The sequence below is a fragment of the Chionomys nivalis genome, chromosome 5, assembly GCF_950005125.1.
Source record: "Chionomys nivalis chromosome 5, mChiNiv1.1, whole genome shotgun sequence".
NCBI classification, from domain to species: Eukaryota; Metazoa; Chordata; class Mammalia; order Rodentia; family Cricetidae; genus Chionomys; species Chionomys nivalis.
In genome coordinates, this window is record NC_080090.1 from 34,198,264 (window position 1) to 34,216,792 (window position 18,529).

Below are 18,529 nucleotides of genomic sequence, written 5' to 3' on the forward strand. Positions count from 1 at the left end.
CAATAAAGTTAACAATAAGAATAAGCTAGTAGTAAGAAATTAGATAACATTATAACAGCTCAAAAGTATTTTCCTGGCTTCTGCTAAATCAATACAGATACAAAAAAAGTAGAATCTATATAAAAAGAAAGTTTTGGGGGAGGAGCAAATAAGTCAACAATTTACACTATAATAAATAGTTTGCTCACTCATTTATGGCAAAGTCTTAAACTGCCTAACCATATGATTACATTTCCATGAACTGTCTTCACTATTTCACAATCGTAACTTTCTAGTTCACTGATCTGAACTCTGTGTAAAGGATCCTACTTAAGTCAATTAAAACCAGTCTAGTTTCCTGGACTCAGGAAGCTGTTGACAGTGATAAAATTTTGTCTTTCAGGGATTGTACAAATAAGTCATTGCATATATGGTATTATATATTTATGAATGTAATACACAGACAGACACACACACATTTGTGAATTTCCCAACCCAAACTTGCAATTAACTAATATCTACAAAATCATCTATTTAATTAGAAAAGTATGGTTTCAGGAAAATTTTTGATTTAACCCTGCTCCAAAATGATTCTATAGATAAGATTTTCCCAGTTTGAGCTGCCAAGGCACAGACAGGCCAAGTTCAGCTCTGGCAGAAAAGGACCAAGCCGACTAAGTGATGAAAAAGCAGAAGAATTCATTGGCATCACTGTGGTTCATCAGGCACACCTAATGTAAGTTAAAAGGCCATGGAGGTCTTATCAAGGTTCTTCAAAAAAAACATTGCAGCAGTGCTCAATTCCCCAAAATAAGAGAGATCTAGGAAGTTGGAGATACTAGGACTAGGAATGTCCACTGAAGAAAAGCTCCAAGTATGGAGTAGAGCCAGCCTAAGAGAGAGGCTACATTTATTGCAGGCAGTAAAACAGGATGAATGGAGCCATCCAAGTTCACTGGAGCCCAGATGATGCCATCACAAACACCAGGTACATTTGGTATGCGAGCCTGCTGAACAACAAAAAACCACTTATTGAACTGCTAAGTTATCTCTTCAGTCCCTCAAGTAGTACTTTTCTTTTGTGGCCGTAAATGTGAAACAACCACTCCATTCTTTTTTTTTTTTTTTTTTTTTTTGGTTTTTCGAGCCAGGGTTTCTCTGTGGCTTTGGAGCCTGTCCTGGAACTAGCTCTGTAGACCAGGCTGGTCTCGAACTCACAGAGATCCGCCTGCCTCTGCCTCCCGAGTGCTGGGATTAAAGGCGTGCACCACCACGCCCGGCCAACCACTCCATTCTTAAACTACATCATAATACATGATAACTGCTTCAAAAGTCACCTGATGTTTTTTGGAGGAGGGAGGAGCTTGAGAAAGGGTTTTTCTGTGTAACTTTGGCTGTCCTGGAACTTTCTCTGTAGCCTGCTTCTGCCTCCAAGTGCTGGGATTAAAGACATGTGCCATACCATCTAGCTCCTGAAATTTTTATAATGCCAACTGTTTTGGAAAATTGACAATCAAGAGAAACTATCTCCCCACATTTACAGGAGTATAAATTGGCACACGATATTGTTCTGAAGCAGTACCATATGATATGGCACAAGTTAATATGTGAAAACTCCTCCAGTAGTCTCCCATCTCTAGAAATCCATTATGAAAAAAATACTTATGTAAATGCTCAAAAGTAGAGTAATATGTATAAATGATTAAAATTCAATAATATTTATGATAACCTTCCTTTCTTTTTTTGACAGAGTATCTCTGTGTATCCCTGGCTGTCCTAGAACTCACAACTCAGAGATCTGCCCACATTTGCCTCCCGAGTGTTGGGATTAAAGGTGTGCCCACCTTCCCATCCTGGTTTCATAACCCCCCTTTCTTTGGAGGGAGGTGTTTCAAGACAGCGTTTCTCTGTGTAACAGCCCAGGCTGTCCTGGAACTTACTGTGTAGACCAGGCTGATTCCGAGATTTGCCTGCCTCTGCCTCCCGAGTGCTGGCGTGCAACTACCACCACACGGTGTCATGATAACCTTGTTTTAATACAGATGAACTGAAGCAAACTTAATGCCCTTTGTTAATTACTTGGGCCACAAGCTACTTATATGTAACATGGACAACTATCTGAAAAAAGAGGAAGTACAAGTAAACTGAAATAAAAGCATAAAAAATAGAAAATCAACAATTACATAGAGGCTAAAGATGTGATTTAGTAACAGAGTGTATGTTTAGTATATGTAGGATCCTGGGTTCAATCCCCAATAATCCCCCAGAAAAGTATAGTGAAATATAGCTTTGTTAAAAAAACCAACCAAACAAACAAACAAACAAAAAAACACCCAAAGTAACCCAGTGTATAAATACCAGTTAGATATTGAAATAATTTCCAAACATCAAACAAAAAATCATTTACCTGTTGAATTTAACAGCTAGACCCAGGTCAGCAATGCAGCAACTTCCATTTTTCTTAATAAGGATGTTTTTGCTCTTCAGGTCTCGATGAGCAATTGCAGGCTTTCCTTGGGTACCGTAAATTTCTGTGTGGAGGTGGCACAGACCACAGGCAGCAGAGTAAGCTAACTTAAGTAGGGCTCTGGTGTCTAGTGTGGCACATTTCAGGAAGTCATAGAGAGATCCATTTTCATGGTAATCAGTAATCAAATACAGCTGAGTCCAGGAGCCAGTGCCTTTAATGTCTGCAGCTATAAAACCTGTTTAGTTAATGAGTTTAAAAGGTTAGTTGTCAGCAGAAGTGCTAGGCAGTTACAGATGCACATTCAGGATACTGGAAACGAACTACTTATTTTGTACAGATAGTACTTTCCTAATTTGACCCACAAAATGTTTTGAATGTGTAACAAACAAAAACCCCATTTCCTATGTCACTACATATTATAGTGTCACTACATTTTTACAAACTTACAGTATTTTTTGCCAGGCGGTGGTGGCACACACCTTTAATCCTAGCATTCAGGAGGCAAAGGCAGGTGCATCTCTGTGAGTTCGAGACCAGCCTGATCTACAGAGCGAGTTCCAAAACAGGTTCCACAGGGAAACCCTGCCTCGAAAACCCAAAAAACCAAATTTAGAGTATTCTTAAATTTATGTATGTATTATGTGTGTTCGTGGAGGACAAAGTCAGGGGGTGTCATATTCTCTAGAGCTGAAGTGACAGGCAATTTTAAGCTTCTTAATGTGGGTGCAGGGAATCGAACTGAGGTCCTTTGCAAGAACACTATGTGCTCTTAGCCACCGAGCCATCTCTCCAGTCCATATTTACAGTATTTTTAAAGACAGGGTTTTGCTATGCAGTCCAGGCTATATCTAAACTTGTGATCAAACTCAGTCTCTTGAGTGTTGAGATTATATGCCTGTGGCAGGACATACAGCTAGCTAATTATGATAATCCTAACATTAATCAAAACAGTGATAATAATGACTAAGAAGTCATGTATTACACAACAGCCTACAGGATGTTCTTGTGAGATGGCTCTTTACTTGGGAGTGTATTCAGGAGACAGGGAGAAGGACTGCACAAACTAAGACTGTACAAAGACAACAAAAACAAAACCCCACCCCTGAACACCCAAAATAAAAGTTTCTGTTTCAAGTTGAAAAACAGATACTTTAAGTTACAAGGGAAACAGAATCTTTATAGGTGGAATTATATTTACATGAAGCCATGCAAGATATAGATGGTCCGAATTAGCTAATGAGTGTCCTGTATGATGGAAATGTGGTCACAGCACACACAGAAGATAGCATGAAATACAGAAAGGAAGGTTGTCTGTTGTGGAATATTAGTTGAAAATGTGTTACATTTGTTTATGCTGTGGAACATTTGTTTAATGATACAAAGATGTGTAACATTCTTTCATGTTGCATTTGTTTAACTCTGTGAAGCTGTGTTCCTTTGCCTGCCTGAAACACCTGATTAGTCTAATAAAGAGAAAGAGAGGAGGACATCCAGGGCAGCCACTCAGCTACACAACAAGCCAAGGAGTAAGAAGAAAGGAATACAGAATAGAGGAAGATAAAAGTCCAGAGGCAAAAGATAGATGAGATAATTTAAGAAAAGCTGGTTAATGCTGGGTGTAGTGGTAAACACCTTTAATCCCAGCACTCAGGAGGCTGAGTTCAAGAAAGGAAGAAAGGAATGAAGAAATGAATGAAGGAAGGAAAGAAAATTAAAAAGATAAATAAATAAATAAATCTGGTTAGAAATAAGCAAAGCTAAAGCTAAGGTCGGGCATTCATAAGAATAAGCCTCCATGTATTTATTTAGGAGCTGGGTGGTGGGATCCCAATGAGCCAAAGAGTGAAAAACAACCAAATAGTCAAAGAACACTAAAGACTAGCAGTCAGGAAGAAAGCCCAGAGAGGAAGGCCCTGCCATCAGCTTGATTTTTAAAATTCTGGATCCTAAAATTAAAAGGGATAATCTAATCAGCTGTTTTCTTTCTGTGTGTGTGTGTACACATGTGTATACATGTATACATGTGAGTGTAGTGCCTTTAGGTCAGGGAATTGCCTTACATGTTGTTTCCTTTTGGCCCAGAAGTTAGACCCAAGCGCTGGGTCAGAATGCTCCGGGGATCCACCTGTCTCCTCTACCTCCATCCTTCACCATCACTGATTACGAGCTTGGACTATAACACACTTAGCTCTTTAAGTGGCTTCTGAACTCAGGTTTCTGCTTATTAGGCAACCCCTTCTTCACAAGTGGGCTATCACCTCACACTGCTTCTGGTGTTTTCTTTTTTGAATTTTTTTTTCTCTTCTTTTTTGAGGGGTAATTTTAGAGACAGGGTTTCTCGGTATAGTACTGGCTGTCCTGAAACTGTAAACCAGGCTGGCCTTGAACTCAAGAAATCTATCTGCCATTTAAACATGGGATTAAATGTTTGGGCCAACACACCTGGCCATACTTCTGATGTTTTAAGCCACTCAGATTGTGATAACATTTTACACGACTAATAGGAAAGGAACATAAATGTCAGCGCTTGGCAATGGGCAAAGCACTTTACAAAATAAGAGACAGTAAAATAGCAGCTGAAAAGAAAACACAGGAAAACAAGATCTGTTTATACACTTTCCTGATCAGAGACCTACATTACTTCACTACTATATAAAATGAGGTAGTGAGAGGAACATATACTGGGCACAGAAAATACAGTGAAGCCACACACTGGGTTCTTGTGCTGACAAAAGCTAAAGGCAGATGCAGTTAAAGTTACCCTAGAAAAAGCATTCACTGATGCTCTCTATGAAAAACTTGGCTTCCATTATTATGTACATTCAACAAACCAGTTTTAATTATCCTTTAGAAACTCAATGCTGTTTAGAGTAATAAAAAGCTTTTTTGGCATTCAAGATAGTGTTCTGATTCACTAAGAATTCTACTGGGTTTCCTTTAGTTATACAAACATTTGAATCCACATACACATGGCAGACTCTCCCCTGTACCCAAACACCCCTGCCACAATGAGAAACTTACTAAAGCGAAGGAAACTCACCAAGTATATTTTCATGACGCATTAACACCGTCTGGTAGATTTCCGTTTCTCTAAACCAACTAGCTTCTTCAGTGGTAAAAAACACTTTGACTGCCACTTTCTCGCCACGCCATTTACCCATCCACACTTCTCCATATCGGCCTTTACCAACCTGGCGAACCATCTGAATCTGTTTGGCAATAGTTCGCTGAACCTACACAGGAAAGAAAAAGGACAGCATTTTGAGCTCTTTATGCAAAGAATCTATTAAGACTGACTAATCTATTAACAATCTATTAAGCTGTGATATGTCATGCCATTAAAAAAAACTGGCATATCCAAATAACTCCAATGTAAACATACTAACCTCAATGTTTAAACTATAGTATTTAAAGGCAGCAATGAACAATGTATTCTGAAATCACACCCAGTCCCCCTTGAGAAATCTCCTTCCCCACAGACTTTGGTTTTGGTTATGTGACTTCTTTAGGCAACAGAATAGCAAGTATGTGACCAGCAGACTTCACAGAGGCTTATGTATCACAGCTTGCCCTTTCCTTTCTGCTCCTGGGAACCCTGCCTCCCAAAGAGAGAAGCAACACCGTGTCAACTGTCAATCCTAGGCACAAGCTATACAGCTTATCAGTATCTGGGCAAGTCTCGAATCAAACTTCCCAAAAAATTCAGTCATGAGAAATAAATATTTTTGGTTTCCAGTCACTGAGTTCAAGGTGATCTACTATACAAAATCTAAAAATTAAAACCCCTCACCTCAATCTCTAAGATCCTAGATGATCTGACCCAGCTCCAGCTTTCACTATTTACCTACACTTCCCTTATTCCAACTTTTCTTTTTTTAATTCAATTTTTTTTCCAGTATAGAGTATTTTGCTCATTCTTTCCCCTCTTCAAATACCTCCCAGAGGTTAGAGGTGGGGCTATGTGTCTAATTCCCCTTCTCAACACTGGGATTTTGTCTTATTTGGAGCTGTGCATGTTACCACAGTTTCTGAGTTCATATGTGTATTGATTGGTCCTGTGGTGTCTGGAAGACACTGTTTCCTTGGAGTCATGCACCATCTCTGGCTCTTACAATCTTTGAATGTGAGGGTGATCTGGCTATGACATCTATTACCCTGTTGACTGCTAGGGTTGATTCAGCTGGCCTGAACAGCCAGTCAGATATCTCCTTCCTCTTTCAACACTCCATGTGGATCCCATTCAAAACTTCCCAAGATAGAGAAATTGTTTTCAGTGAAGGGTATAGAAGTAGCTTTGCTCCCCCACTGGAACCTCCAAACAAATTCTCAAGCTCCATTCTAACTTTTCATAATTCACTCATTTATTCCTTTCACAGGCTCTTGCTGAAGGTCCAATTTTCTGTATAGTGCTGTTTGTCTCTCTGTCTCTCTCATACTCATTTATTGGCTGTATCGATCAGAATTACAATTTTGTTTTTTTATATACCTCTGCTTGAATTCTATTCCTGGCTCATAGTAATTGGGAATAATATGTGAAGTACATATGTACTTTATTTTTTCATTTTCAGATTACTAGTAATTTTAAATGAATAAGAACATGCTCTTCTCGATGGAATTGTGTCTGAGGCGGGATCTATGCAAAGCTGAACTGGTTTATATCATAAATCACTTAGTATAGAATCTTTCTGAAATACTTTAAGGTCAGAATTATTCAAATATAATTTATATATAAAATAAAATGTACATTTTGAAAATTGAGCAGCAGCTAGTTGGTAGCGGCACACGCCTTTAATCCCAGTACTTGGGATGCAGAGGCAGGTGAATCCCTGTGGGTTCGAGTAAGAACTAGTTTCAGGACAGCTAGGACTGTTACACAGGAAAACCCTGTCTCGAAAAACCACCAAAAACAAACAAAAGGGGGGGGGTGAGCAGCAAATTCTGATAAATGCCTAGTCATCTAATTACCAAAACCTCATTTAAGACTTAAGAATATTTCCATTGCCTAAAACAATTCCTCTTTTCATAATTAATTCCTTCCTGCTTACTGGCATTGCTTACCTGTTTTGTTTCTGCCTTTTCTGAGTCATATAAGTAGACACATTATATAGTTTTCTGCAGCTGGTTTTTTTTCCCTAAACACAAAGTACCTTTGAAATCCATCTCTGATGTTAGTGATTTGTTTCTCGACACTGATGAATGTGTCATAGTTTGTTTATCCATTTGCCAATTTGATAAGCTTTTAGGTTATTTCTAATTTAATTATTTATTAAACTATATTTACTATGAACAGTCACCTTCAGGTCTTTTGTGTGAACAAATTTTTTGTATCTCTAAGGCGAAAAGCAGAAGAACTGTTTTACTGTACACACCCCCAGCACTCGGGAGACAGATGCAAGTGGATCTCTGAGTTTGAGGCTAACCTCATCTACACATTGAGTTCCATGCCAGGGCTACATGAAAAACTGTCTCAAAAAAACAAAAATAAATATAAAAAGTAAAGTATATGCTTGTTAGTAAACTCCCAACTATTCTCAAATGCCTTATCATTTTGCATTTAATCTGCTATCTGTGAAATTTCAAGTTAATCTCTAGCACAGCAGTACCCTGATGAATGTGACCTGCACACCCTTCATGATGCAGATGTGCTTGTTTATCTGCCGTTTTCTTAACCTTAGAGAAGTATCTATTCAAATCTTTTGTCCATCAAACATTTGGCTGTCTTATTATGGAGCTTTTACATTTCTTTGAATGTCCGTGTACTTATCAAATGTATTTTATTAGCACCTGACTCGTCTTTTAACTTTCATCCTTTTTTGTTGTTCCTGGCTTTGGTTTTAGAAGAGGGTTTCCCTACGCAGCCCTGGCGGTCCTTGAATTCACAGTGATTTTTTAAAAAATTCTTTTGGAGGTTTTTCTAGTTTAACTTTTACATTTAGATCTATCCTCCATTTCAACTTAATTTTGTATACCAACTGAGGTACTGGAACACATTCACTTTGCAACAAATGGATACCTGAGGTTTTATTCTCTGCAACAGCTATTTAATAGACAACCAATTCAACACTGAATTAGTTCAGTACTTTAAACAAATAATGGCCTCATGTAACCTTTTATAATGAAATCTTTTAAAAAAAAATCATTGAGCACCCCTGGTGGTTGTGCCAGAAGCCAGTCAGCACTCAGGAGACAGAGGCAGGTGGATCTTTGTGAGTTCAAAGTCAGTCTGGTCTGCAGCGTGAGTTCCAGGACAGACAGGACTACACAGAGAAACCCTATCTCAAAAAGCGCCCCCCACCAAAACCAAAACAACAAAAACAAAAAACCCCAACAAACAAACAAATCAATCAATCAATCAGGGTATGAAGGTACACACCTTCAATTCCAGCACTCCTACGCATGCATAGGCATAGGCATGCAGATCTCTATGAATCCAAGGTGAGCCAGGTCTTCATAGATAACCCCCCAAAACAACAACAACATATAACAATAAAATCAACTGATTGGACTAGAGGGATAGCTCAGAGGTTAAGAGCACTGGCTGCTCTTCTCAAGTGTCCAGGTTCGATTCCCAGCACTTAAGGGTGGCCCACAATAATCTTTAACTCTAGTTTCAGGGGATCGAACACCCTCTTCTATTTGAGTACACAGGTACACAAATAGATATGCAGGTAAAAGATCCCGTGTACATAAATTCTTGTACAAGTGCATCCCTTTGTAGGCTGTGCTCTGTCCATTGAGTACACGGTACTAATTAGTGCAGCTTTATAAGTAAGCTGAGAAGCCATGTAGTTAGTCCTGCACTCTTTTCTAACAACTCAGCTCATCTAGTTCTTTGTATTTTTATAAATCTGCCCGTCCATTTCTGTAAAAATTTGCTCTGATTTCTGTTTGGATTGAAATGAACAACATGGGGCTGGAGAGACAGCTCAGAGGTTAAGAGCACTGGCTGCTCTTCCGACAGTCCTGAGTTCAATCCCAGCAACCACATGGTGGCTCACCACCATCTATGAGATCTGGTGCGCAGGCATACATGTGGGCAGAACACTGTATTCATAACAAATCTTAAAAATTCATAACAAATCTTAAAACACACACACACACAAACGAATATAGCCTCTGGGAGATGGTGGTACATGCCTTTTAAAAAAAAGGAAGGAAACAAAGTTTCAATGTGAGGCAACCTGACATCCTAGTAGTGCTGCCTTCAATTCATAAACAGGTTATACAGGGGCTGGAGACATGGATCAGAGGTTAAGAGCACTGGCTGCTCTTCCAGAGGACCCGGTGTTCAATTCCCAGCAATCACATGGTGGCATACAACCATTCATAATGAGATTTGATGCCCTCTTCTGGCCTGCAGGCATATATGCAGGCAGAACACTATACATAATAAATTAATTAATTAAAATAAAACAAACAGGTTATATTTAATTTCAATGATATCCCGACTGGAATAAATGCTTCATCCTATCCCAAACCATGGGTTGTAATGACTTCTACTTGGGAAGCTCTTACAATGTCTTTTTAAAAGTAGAAAACTTGCCAGGTAGTGATGGTGCACGCCTTTAATTCTGCTTGGGAAACAGAGACAAGTGGATTTCTGTGAGTTCGAAGCCAGCCTGGTTTACAGAGCGAATTCTAGGACAGAGTCTAAAGTTACACAGAGAAACCCTGTTTTGAAAAACCAAAAAAGAAACAATCTACTTCAAAAATTTTTAAGAATATCAATCAATTCAATACTTCAATAACTAATAACCTCTAGTATATAAAATTTGTGATGTACATATTTGCCTAAGATTATTTCAAACATATTTCATGCTTTTTGATATCACTTCAAATGAAACTATTTCTTAACTTTCAGTTTCTAGACATGTTGCCATGATATATAAAATCAGTAAAACTGAAATCATGATTTTGAATTCTGCAAACTGACAAGTATTGGTTGCATTAAGTTTATTTGTACCATTGTTGGGTTTTTCCCCATAATCATACTATCTGCATACAGCTATCTCTACTCTCACCTTTGTAATTCTACCACAGATTACTTTAGACATATTTTTAAATTGTCATTAAGTATTTCTTTCAACTAATGCTATTAAACAGTTAAAAAAAACCTACCCAAAAATGTAGTGTTGTGATTAGGAGGGTTGCAGAATGCTGTTCTCCATCCCTGAAGCTGATTATCTGCATCCATCCATCCATCCATCCATCCATCCATCCATCCATCCATTTGTCCGTCCGTCAGTCCATCCGCCTGCCTGCCCACCCATTCATCAGAATTATCTGTAACCTTTTTTAAACCTAAACGTTATACTCTCCTCAGCCAATTAGCCTAAACTTAACTCTCATTTCTTTTAGTTGGTCACTAAGATGTCCACTTACCCATGATGTCACATCTGTATCCATACACCATTTACATCTGTAAAATGCTTTTAGCTTACCAATAAAGGTAGTCCAGATCCACTACCAGAGCTTTGTGACTGGTCAATCAGGTCTTTCAAGGATTCTCCTACTGGAATAAATGCTTCATCCTGTTCCAAATCACGGTTGTAACGGCCTCTGCTTGAGATGCTCTTACAGTAATGTCTTTTAAAAAAAAAAGTTGGAAACAATCAACATTAAAATTGGAACACTCAGATACTCTGAGTCTTGAGACCTGCCATCATTCCTTCAGGCAGAATCATAGCCTAATAAATCTTTACCACAGGAAAAAAAATTCTGTTATAATTCACTAGAAATGGGAGTTAGAGGTAGAATGCTGTGTGTCATGCTAACATGAAGAGATAGTCACAGTCTATTAGCACGAGAACACACACACAACAGAGTGTGGAGGCATACATCTCTAACCCTTCACTTGAGAGGCAGAAGGAATGGGAGTTGAAGGCAGCTTGGGCTACAGAGCCAAGCTTGGACCATGAAGTGAGGTCTTGTTTAAAAAATATCAACACATATACCTTCCCCACCCCCAAAAGGCCAGATGTGGTAGCACTAGAAAGAGTAAGGCAAGAGGATCCTGAATTCAAAGGCAACCTAAGCTACATGGTGAAACTCTATCCCCAAAACCAAAGATAAACAAAACCCCCAAATGACTGCCTTCCCCCAGCATGTAACATGGTATCATAGCTGTAAAAAATATTTAAATTATAAATTTTAACAGTGTCTTTAAAAAATATGAAAGGATATTCAGCACAGAAAGTTACTAATTGTTTATATCTACAAACACATATACTCTTAAAACTATAACTGTATCTTTGTGCTAAAACTGTATGTGCCCTTAAACCAAGACTGGAGTTGATATGGGCAGGTTGAGCTCAATGAGTTTAATGCCAGCCAGATCTACATAGTAAGCTCTAGGACAGTAAAAGCTATAATCTGCACTTTTCCAGCTGCACTGACATTTTCCTTTGGTGCTACTGTTAAGATCATGGGCTGTTCTTTCAGAGGACCTGAGTTCAAATCCCAGTAGTCACTTGGTAGCTAAAAACCTTTTTGACCTCCAAGGACACTGCACACATGTGGGGTACTGATATACATGAAAGCAGAACACTCATACACATAAAAGTATTTGTTTTTTAAAAAAATTTTAAAAATTTTTCTTTTTATAACCAATTTTGAGCAATGTGCTTTGTATTTCTCTTCATGTTTTTGGTATCTTTACGAGCTTACTAAAATTTTTAGATTAATAATTTTATGGTTTTCAATTAAACTTGAAAAATCCCAGCCAGGCAGTGGTGCTGCACACCTTTAATCCCAGCACTCAGGAGGCAGAGGGAGGCAAATCTATATGAGTTCGAGGCCAGCCTGGTCTACAAATAAGAGTTCTAGGGCAGTCAGGTTTACAGAGCAAGTTTCAGGACAGGCTCCAAAACAAACAAAAACACACATACACACACAGAAGAGAGAGGAAAATCCCTGGTCATTATTTCTTAAACATTTTTCTTCCTGTCCTGTCCCCTCCACTGAGGATTCTGATTATAACTGTACTTGACCATGTCTCATACAAAATTCTTTCAGAGCTGAGGAAACAATGTGGAGAGCACTTGCCGTGCAAGTGTAAAGACACAAGTTCAAATCCTCAGAACACATACAAAGTTGGGTGTTGCCGTATCTGTATGTAATTCCAGTGTCCACACATGGAGATGGGAAGCAGAGACAGAGGGATTCCAGGAATCTCATGGGCCAGCTATCCTGTAGCTGCACAGCTGTGCGCAGCACTGAACAGGAGACACACGCACACACACAAATTGCTTCAAACAGCTTCTACTCTCATGTTCCCATATCCACTTAGCTCTTAAGTAAAATCTAATTTGTCATTTTCTTACCCATTCACAATGATATTCAAGGTATTTGAATCTAATTCCCTCAAGTTTCATTTGGATCTTTTTGAAAAGTCCTCCCATGTTTCTACTTACATTACTGTAACACCACTTGATCTACAAAGTGTGTTCCAGGACAGCCAGGGCTGTTACACTGTCTTGTCTTAAAAAAAAACAAAACAAAACAAAACTCAAAAACACAACAAAAAAGTCAAATACTGTTTTTGTTTGTTTGTGTAATCCAGGCTGGTGCTGAACCTGTGAGTTGAGGATGACCTTTAACTCCTAATCCTTCTGCTTCTATCACTTGAGAGTGGGAATAACAGATGTATTCTTTTTGGGGGGTGGGGTGGGGTCTGGGACAGGGTCTCTCTCTGTAACAGCTCTGACTGTCCTGTAACTCACAGAGATCCGCCTGCCTCTGTCTTCCAAGTGCTGGGATTAAAGGCCTGCACCACCACCGCCCAGCAATGGATGTATTCTTACAAATATTATTGTGTTATTTTTCCCAGAACAAAACTGAAAACAGCATGAATCTTCAGGGTTTTGTTTTGTTTTTGTTTTTAAATACAGGCCCTCCGTATGTAGACTGGTTGGCCTCAAACTCAGAGGTCCATCTACTTCTGCCTCCTGAGTGCTGGAACTAAAGACTGTGTCCCACCATGTCCAGTTCGGTCTTGTTTTAAAGGTGGGACTAGAACCACATTTACTCCAGAACTAATTAATTGTTCTCTGTGCCTAAAGCAAGGCCTATGATTTTTAAACAAGACCAATGGTTTCCTAGTCTCAAAGATGGTGGTTAACAGAGACCATTCCCAGCTTTCTGTGACACTATTTCCTCCAGCCATTTCGGATGTTCTTCCCAGCCTTGGGTAGTATTTTGTATGAATATGCTGAATACTGATTGGGGTTATCTGCAGAACTCAAGTCTTCCTGTGAAGCTTTCTGTTGTGGAAAATTTGTTTAACCATGCAAAGATGTGTTGCTGTTTTATCTTGCCTGTCTAATGATGTGGGAGTCCTTCTGTATATGTGTTGCTTTTATTGGTTAATAAATAAGAAAACTGCTTTGGTCTGTGATAGGGCAGAGTAGAGCTGGGGGGGGAACTAAACTGAATGCTGGGAGAAAGAAGGTGGAGTCAAGAGAAGCCATGTAGCTGCCAGGTGCAGACATTTCCGCTGGAGTCCGCCAAAACTTTGCCAGTAGGCCATGACCTCGTGGTGATGCACAGATTAATGGAGATGGGTTAGTTTAGGACATAAGAGCAAGCTAGAAATATGCTTAAGTGATTGGCCAAGTAGTGATTTAAACAATACAGTTTCTGTGTGAATATTTCAGGAGTCTGGGCAGCCAGGAAATAAATGAACAGCCTCTAACAACAGTGTAACGCACCTGATCAGTCTAATAAAAAGCTGACCAGCCAATAGTGAGTGAGGAGATATAGGTGAACTTCCAGGCAGGGAGAATTAAGTGGGAGGAAGAATTTAGGTTCCAGAAATGAAAAAGAAAAGACCCCAGGGATCAGAAAGACAGACACAAAGGAAGCAGGAGAGTAGGACACACATAATGAAAAAAAGTAAAAACCCACAAGGCAAAACATACATGAGTAGAAACACGGTAAATTAAAAGAACTAGTAGTAAGTCTAAGCTGAGGCTGAGCATTCATAATTAATACTAAGTCTCTGTGTCTTTATCTGAGAGCTGGTTGGTGGTCTAAAGAAAATTCCAACTACAGTTTTCTACTTCTCTGGTAACCTGCCCCATGAATATAGCTGATGGCATCGCCCCAGATGCTCACCTATATTTTCTCATCAAAGAATACCTACATTCTCTGTGTCATAAAGTCAAATATTCTTCAGGCAGAAACACAGGCAATCTTAATGCTTAATCCTTTGTTTCCTGTTTCTTGGGACTCAGTGTTCACTCTGAGAGATCTGCAGGGCTCACTAGTATGCGTTGAATCTGCCTGGGCCATTTTATTTAACTCTAATTAGTATCTTTAGGTCTTTTCTCCCAGGTTGCACAAATTTCCCTAAGTATCTTGTCTGGATTATAAGATTTTTAATCTTTAATCTGACAAGTCAAAGCCATTAAATTGGTATTCATATGTTCACCATATCCCCATATTCGATAAACTGGTTTTTTGCTTGTTACAGAATAAGTTTTTGTTTGTTTTGAAACAGGATCTCATTCTGTAGCACAAACTGGTCTGGAACTATGCAGTCCAGGCTGATAGGCTCAATCTGCTATTTATATCTAAAGAAATAAATAGCTGTGAAATGTGAGGAGCCAGTGTAATAATTCTATCTGAAGAACTACAGAGGCGGGTGACTGGGAGAAGTTAACTGACATCTACCCTGGCATACACACACACATGCACGCATAGTCTTATTTCATTTCATCTACCCGCATGGTAGATAAAAAATACCTCACATTTTATAATTTTCATTGTATATTTATCATATTTCTTTTTTTTTGCTCCCCCCCAACACCAGGGTTTCTGTGTATAACAGACCCGGCTGTACTGGAACTCACTTTGTAGACCAGGCTGGTCTGCAACTCAGGGATCCAACTGCCTCTGCCTCCCACATGCTGGGATTAAAGCTGAGTGTCACCTACCGAGCTAGGAATATTCTTATTATTTTCTTTTTCAAAAGAGTCATACAGCTGAGAATGGAGGTGTACAGTTTTAATTCTGATGCTTGAGAGGCAAAGGATCTCCATGAGTTCTAAATCAACTTGGTCTACATAGCAAATTCAAAGCTAGCCAGGGTAACATCATGAGACTGTCTTAAAAAACAAACAAACAAAAAAACCCTTCAGAAAACCATGCATATTTCTTTTTAAAACTGTATCTATTTCTTCACTGAATTATGCCTTTTAGTTTATATAGAAGCTCTTTTTATATGTGTAAAACAATCACCTGCACTAAGTATTAGCTGTCAGTATTTTTCATTTGTTCCATCTTTTTTTTTTTTTCTAAAAACCTCCACTTTTATGGAGCTGACACTACTTTTTATACTGTGTTTACTTCATTGGTTGCTTCTAAGCTCAGGTAGACTCAGAAAGGTTTTCCAAACTATGCATATGAAGATATAGTTCTAATTTAATTTGGTTCAAATTTATAGTGTAGGGAAAAGACCTAACTACATTTTTTCTATATATCAACCCAGTACAAATCTAGTTACTAAATTTATCTTTTCTTTTTCTTTCTTTCTTTTTAAAAAATGTATACCTCAGTGCTTCAGATAGAACCCAAGCCCTCCTGTATGTTAGGTATGTACTTTACCACTGAGTCACACCCCAGGCCCCTTTCTCCAGGTTCTTAAAATTGACAACTTCATCATATTGTTAAATTCCTTATATACAAATTTATTTATGGGATTACTAACCTGTTTCACAGATAATCCCCCAAATTTTCAAATGAGACAGGTTACATTATCTAGAAATCTGCTTTTAAAATTCAGACATAACAAAGCTCACTATTGTATGAACAAGAATGCCTGAGTATTCCTGAACATAAATGGATTAAGTAACATCCAAAAAAAAAAATTAGTTGAGTTAAATTCATCTTTCCTTCTAAGGAAGTGGTAACAGTTGAAAAGCTGTTATCAGAGAATACAAATTAATGATTTCTGAATTGCACACAACAGTGTTTTTTAACTTGTTAGTTTAAACACAAAAAAGATTGCTAATATAGAATAACTAACCATTTTATGTTTTACATAAAAATAAGTATCTTCTTACTTGTAACAAAAGCAGCTGGAGAAGATGATCATTGCGATTATACAGACAGCCATGGAAATGAGCACAACCAGCCATCGAATGCTGCCATCAAAAAATGGACCTGAGGATGGAAGTCAACAATGAAACAAGTATAGCATCTTTCTGCTGCATCTTACAAAGAAGGAGAGAATCACTGAGAGGACTGAGCTCTAAGTAGCTTAGTTATTGTTAAAGACAAAGAAAAGAAGTTACAGAGAATCATGCCTGAACTCTTCTGGGCTGACCTACCTATAACCACAGGAGGCAGTGTAGGCTGCAAATATTGGTTGCATAAATTGGTCCGACAACATTCTATTGTCCTGCGTAGCTGGGCTTTTGGTGAATCCTTTAAGAAAAGTAATGGTAAAATTAAAGCACTTGATATATTAAATTGAACATAGACATCTTTAGTATTGGTAAATGTAATTTATAATTCAGTCAGAAAAAAACTCACCAACCCTAAGTTAAAAAATATTAGCAGGGCTGGGCAGTGATGGCACATGCCTTTAATCCCAGCACTCAGGAGGCAGAGACAGGCAGATATCTGAGTTCAAGGCCAGTCTGATCTACAGAGTGAGTTTTAGGAAAGGCTCCAAAAGCTACAAAAAAACCCTGTCTCAACCCCCATCCCCCCAAATTAGCAGGGCATGATGGCTAACAGAACTTGAGGAAACTCAGAGGGTGGAAGGCAGGAGGCAGGCAGTTCTCTGTGAGTTCTAGGATAGTTAGGGCTGTTATACAGAGAAACCCTGTCTCCAAAAACAACAACAAAAATATTACTGAAAATTTATTTTTTTTTTGTGAAAATAAGATTGTGAAATAATTTTCCTTAAGATTATATGGGTAGATAAAGACACTAGATTATAAATTATAGAGGAACAAAAGAATTTTAATGATTTTTAATGTTAAATGTTGGTATGTTTAAATTATTCAGCTAGCTGCTTTTAGCTTTAAAAAGTAATTATCTGCTAGAAAACTGGTGTAGGATGTTCTTCTGTCTATGTGTTGCTTTCACTGGTTAAATAAAGAAACTGTCTTAGCCTTTTGATAGGGCAGAACTTAGGTGGAGTAGACTGAACTGAATGCTGGGAAGGGCAGTATGGCAGACACCATGGTTCTCCTGCCTGAGATGGACGCTGGTTAGAGTCTTGCCAGTAAGCCACAGTCAAGTGGAGTGCCGATACACATTAATGGAGATGGGTTAAACTAATATGTGAGAGTTAGCCAATAAGAGGCTAGAGATAATGGGCCAGGCAGTATTTGAATGAATACAGTTTGTGTGTGATTATTTCAGGTGTAAGCTAGCTGGGCAGCCAGGAACAAAAGCAGGCCCGCTCCCTCCTGTTACAGAAAACACAGTATTTTATTAGAATCATAAGCCTGTTGGAAAAATACAATCACAGTAGTATTAAGATTTGGGTGAGATTAAGATCAGACTACAAAGTAGAGGTATTCTAAATCAAGTTGGAGTGGGGGTACCTATTAAAGGAGGTGATTATGGCCCACAAGTCCGATAGAAAGTATATTGTAAAACTTAAGAAAACAAGCACAAAGACTTTAGTCATGGAAGCAGATATTAGGGATTACATGTTGATATTTAAGTGATACCTGGGTGTAATACCATTCTGAGCCAAAATATGAATTGATTACTAACATGTTTCACAGATAATCCCCCAAATCTTTAAACTAGACAGGTTACATTATCTAGAAATCTGCCTTTCAAATTCAGACATAAAAAGTTCACTATTCTAAAACAAGAAAACTATGAGTATTCCTGAAGATAAAAGAATGAAGTACAATCCAAAAAATTTAATTGGAGTTAAGTTCATCTTTCCTGTTCATGATTATGAAGGTAGCAAGAAAGTAAGCAGAAATATCAGCTGGCCAAAAAGGAAATGCCTCAGCATAATCAGGTGTTATTTAAAAAGGTGACCAAGGCTAGGTAGTAACGGCGCATGCCTTTAATCCCAGCACTCGGGAGGCAGAGGCAGATGGATCT

The 18,529-nt window shown here is 38.5% G+C and overlaps 1 protein-coding gene across 3 annotated transcripts in view; it reads right to left on the reverse strand.

Annotated features, from left to right (window-relative positions):
- Bmpr1a (bone morphogenetic protein receptor type 1A) overlaps positions 1-18,529 on the reverse strand; it is a 110,034-nt gene that overhangs the window by 8,595 nt on the left and 82,910 nt on the right. For all 3 annotated transcript variants that reach the window (XM_057769575.1, XM_057769576.1, XM_057769577.1), the window contains exons 6-10: positions 16,780-16,876; positions 16,513-16,612; positions 10,891-11,035; positions 5,490-5,682; positions 2,387-2,684 (exon numbers count right to left, since the gene is read on the reverse strand). In XM_057769575.1, coding sequence (XP_057625558.1) covers positions 2,387-2,684; positions 5,490-5,682; positions 10,891-11,035; positions 16,513-16,612; positions 16,780-16,876 — 833 coding nt within the window. The remainder of the gene's footprint in view (positions 1-2,386; positions 2,685-5,489; positions 5,683-10,890; positions 11,036-16,512; positions 16,613-16,779; positions 16,877-18,529) is intronic.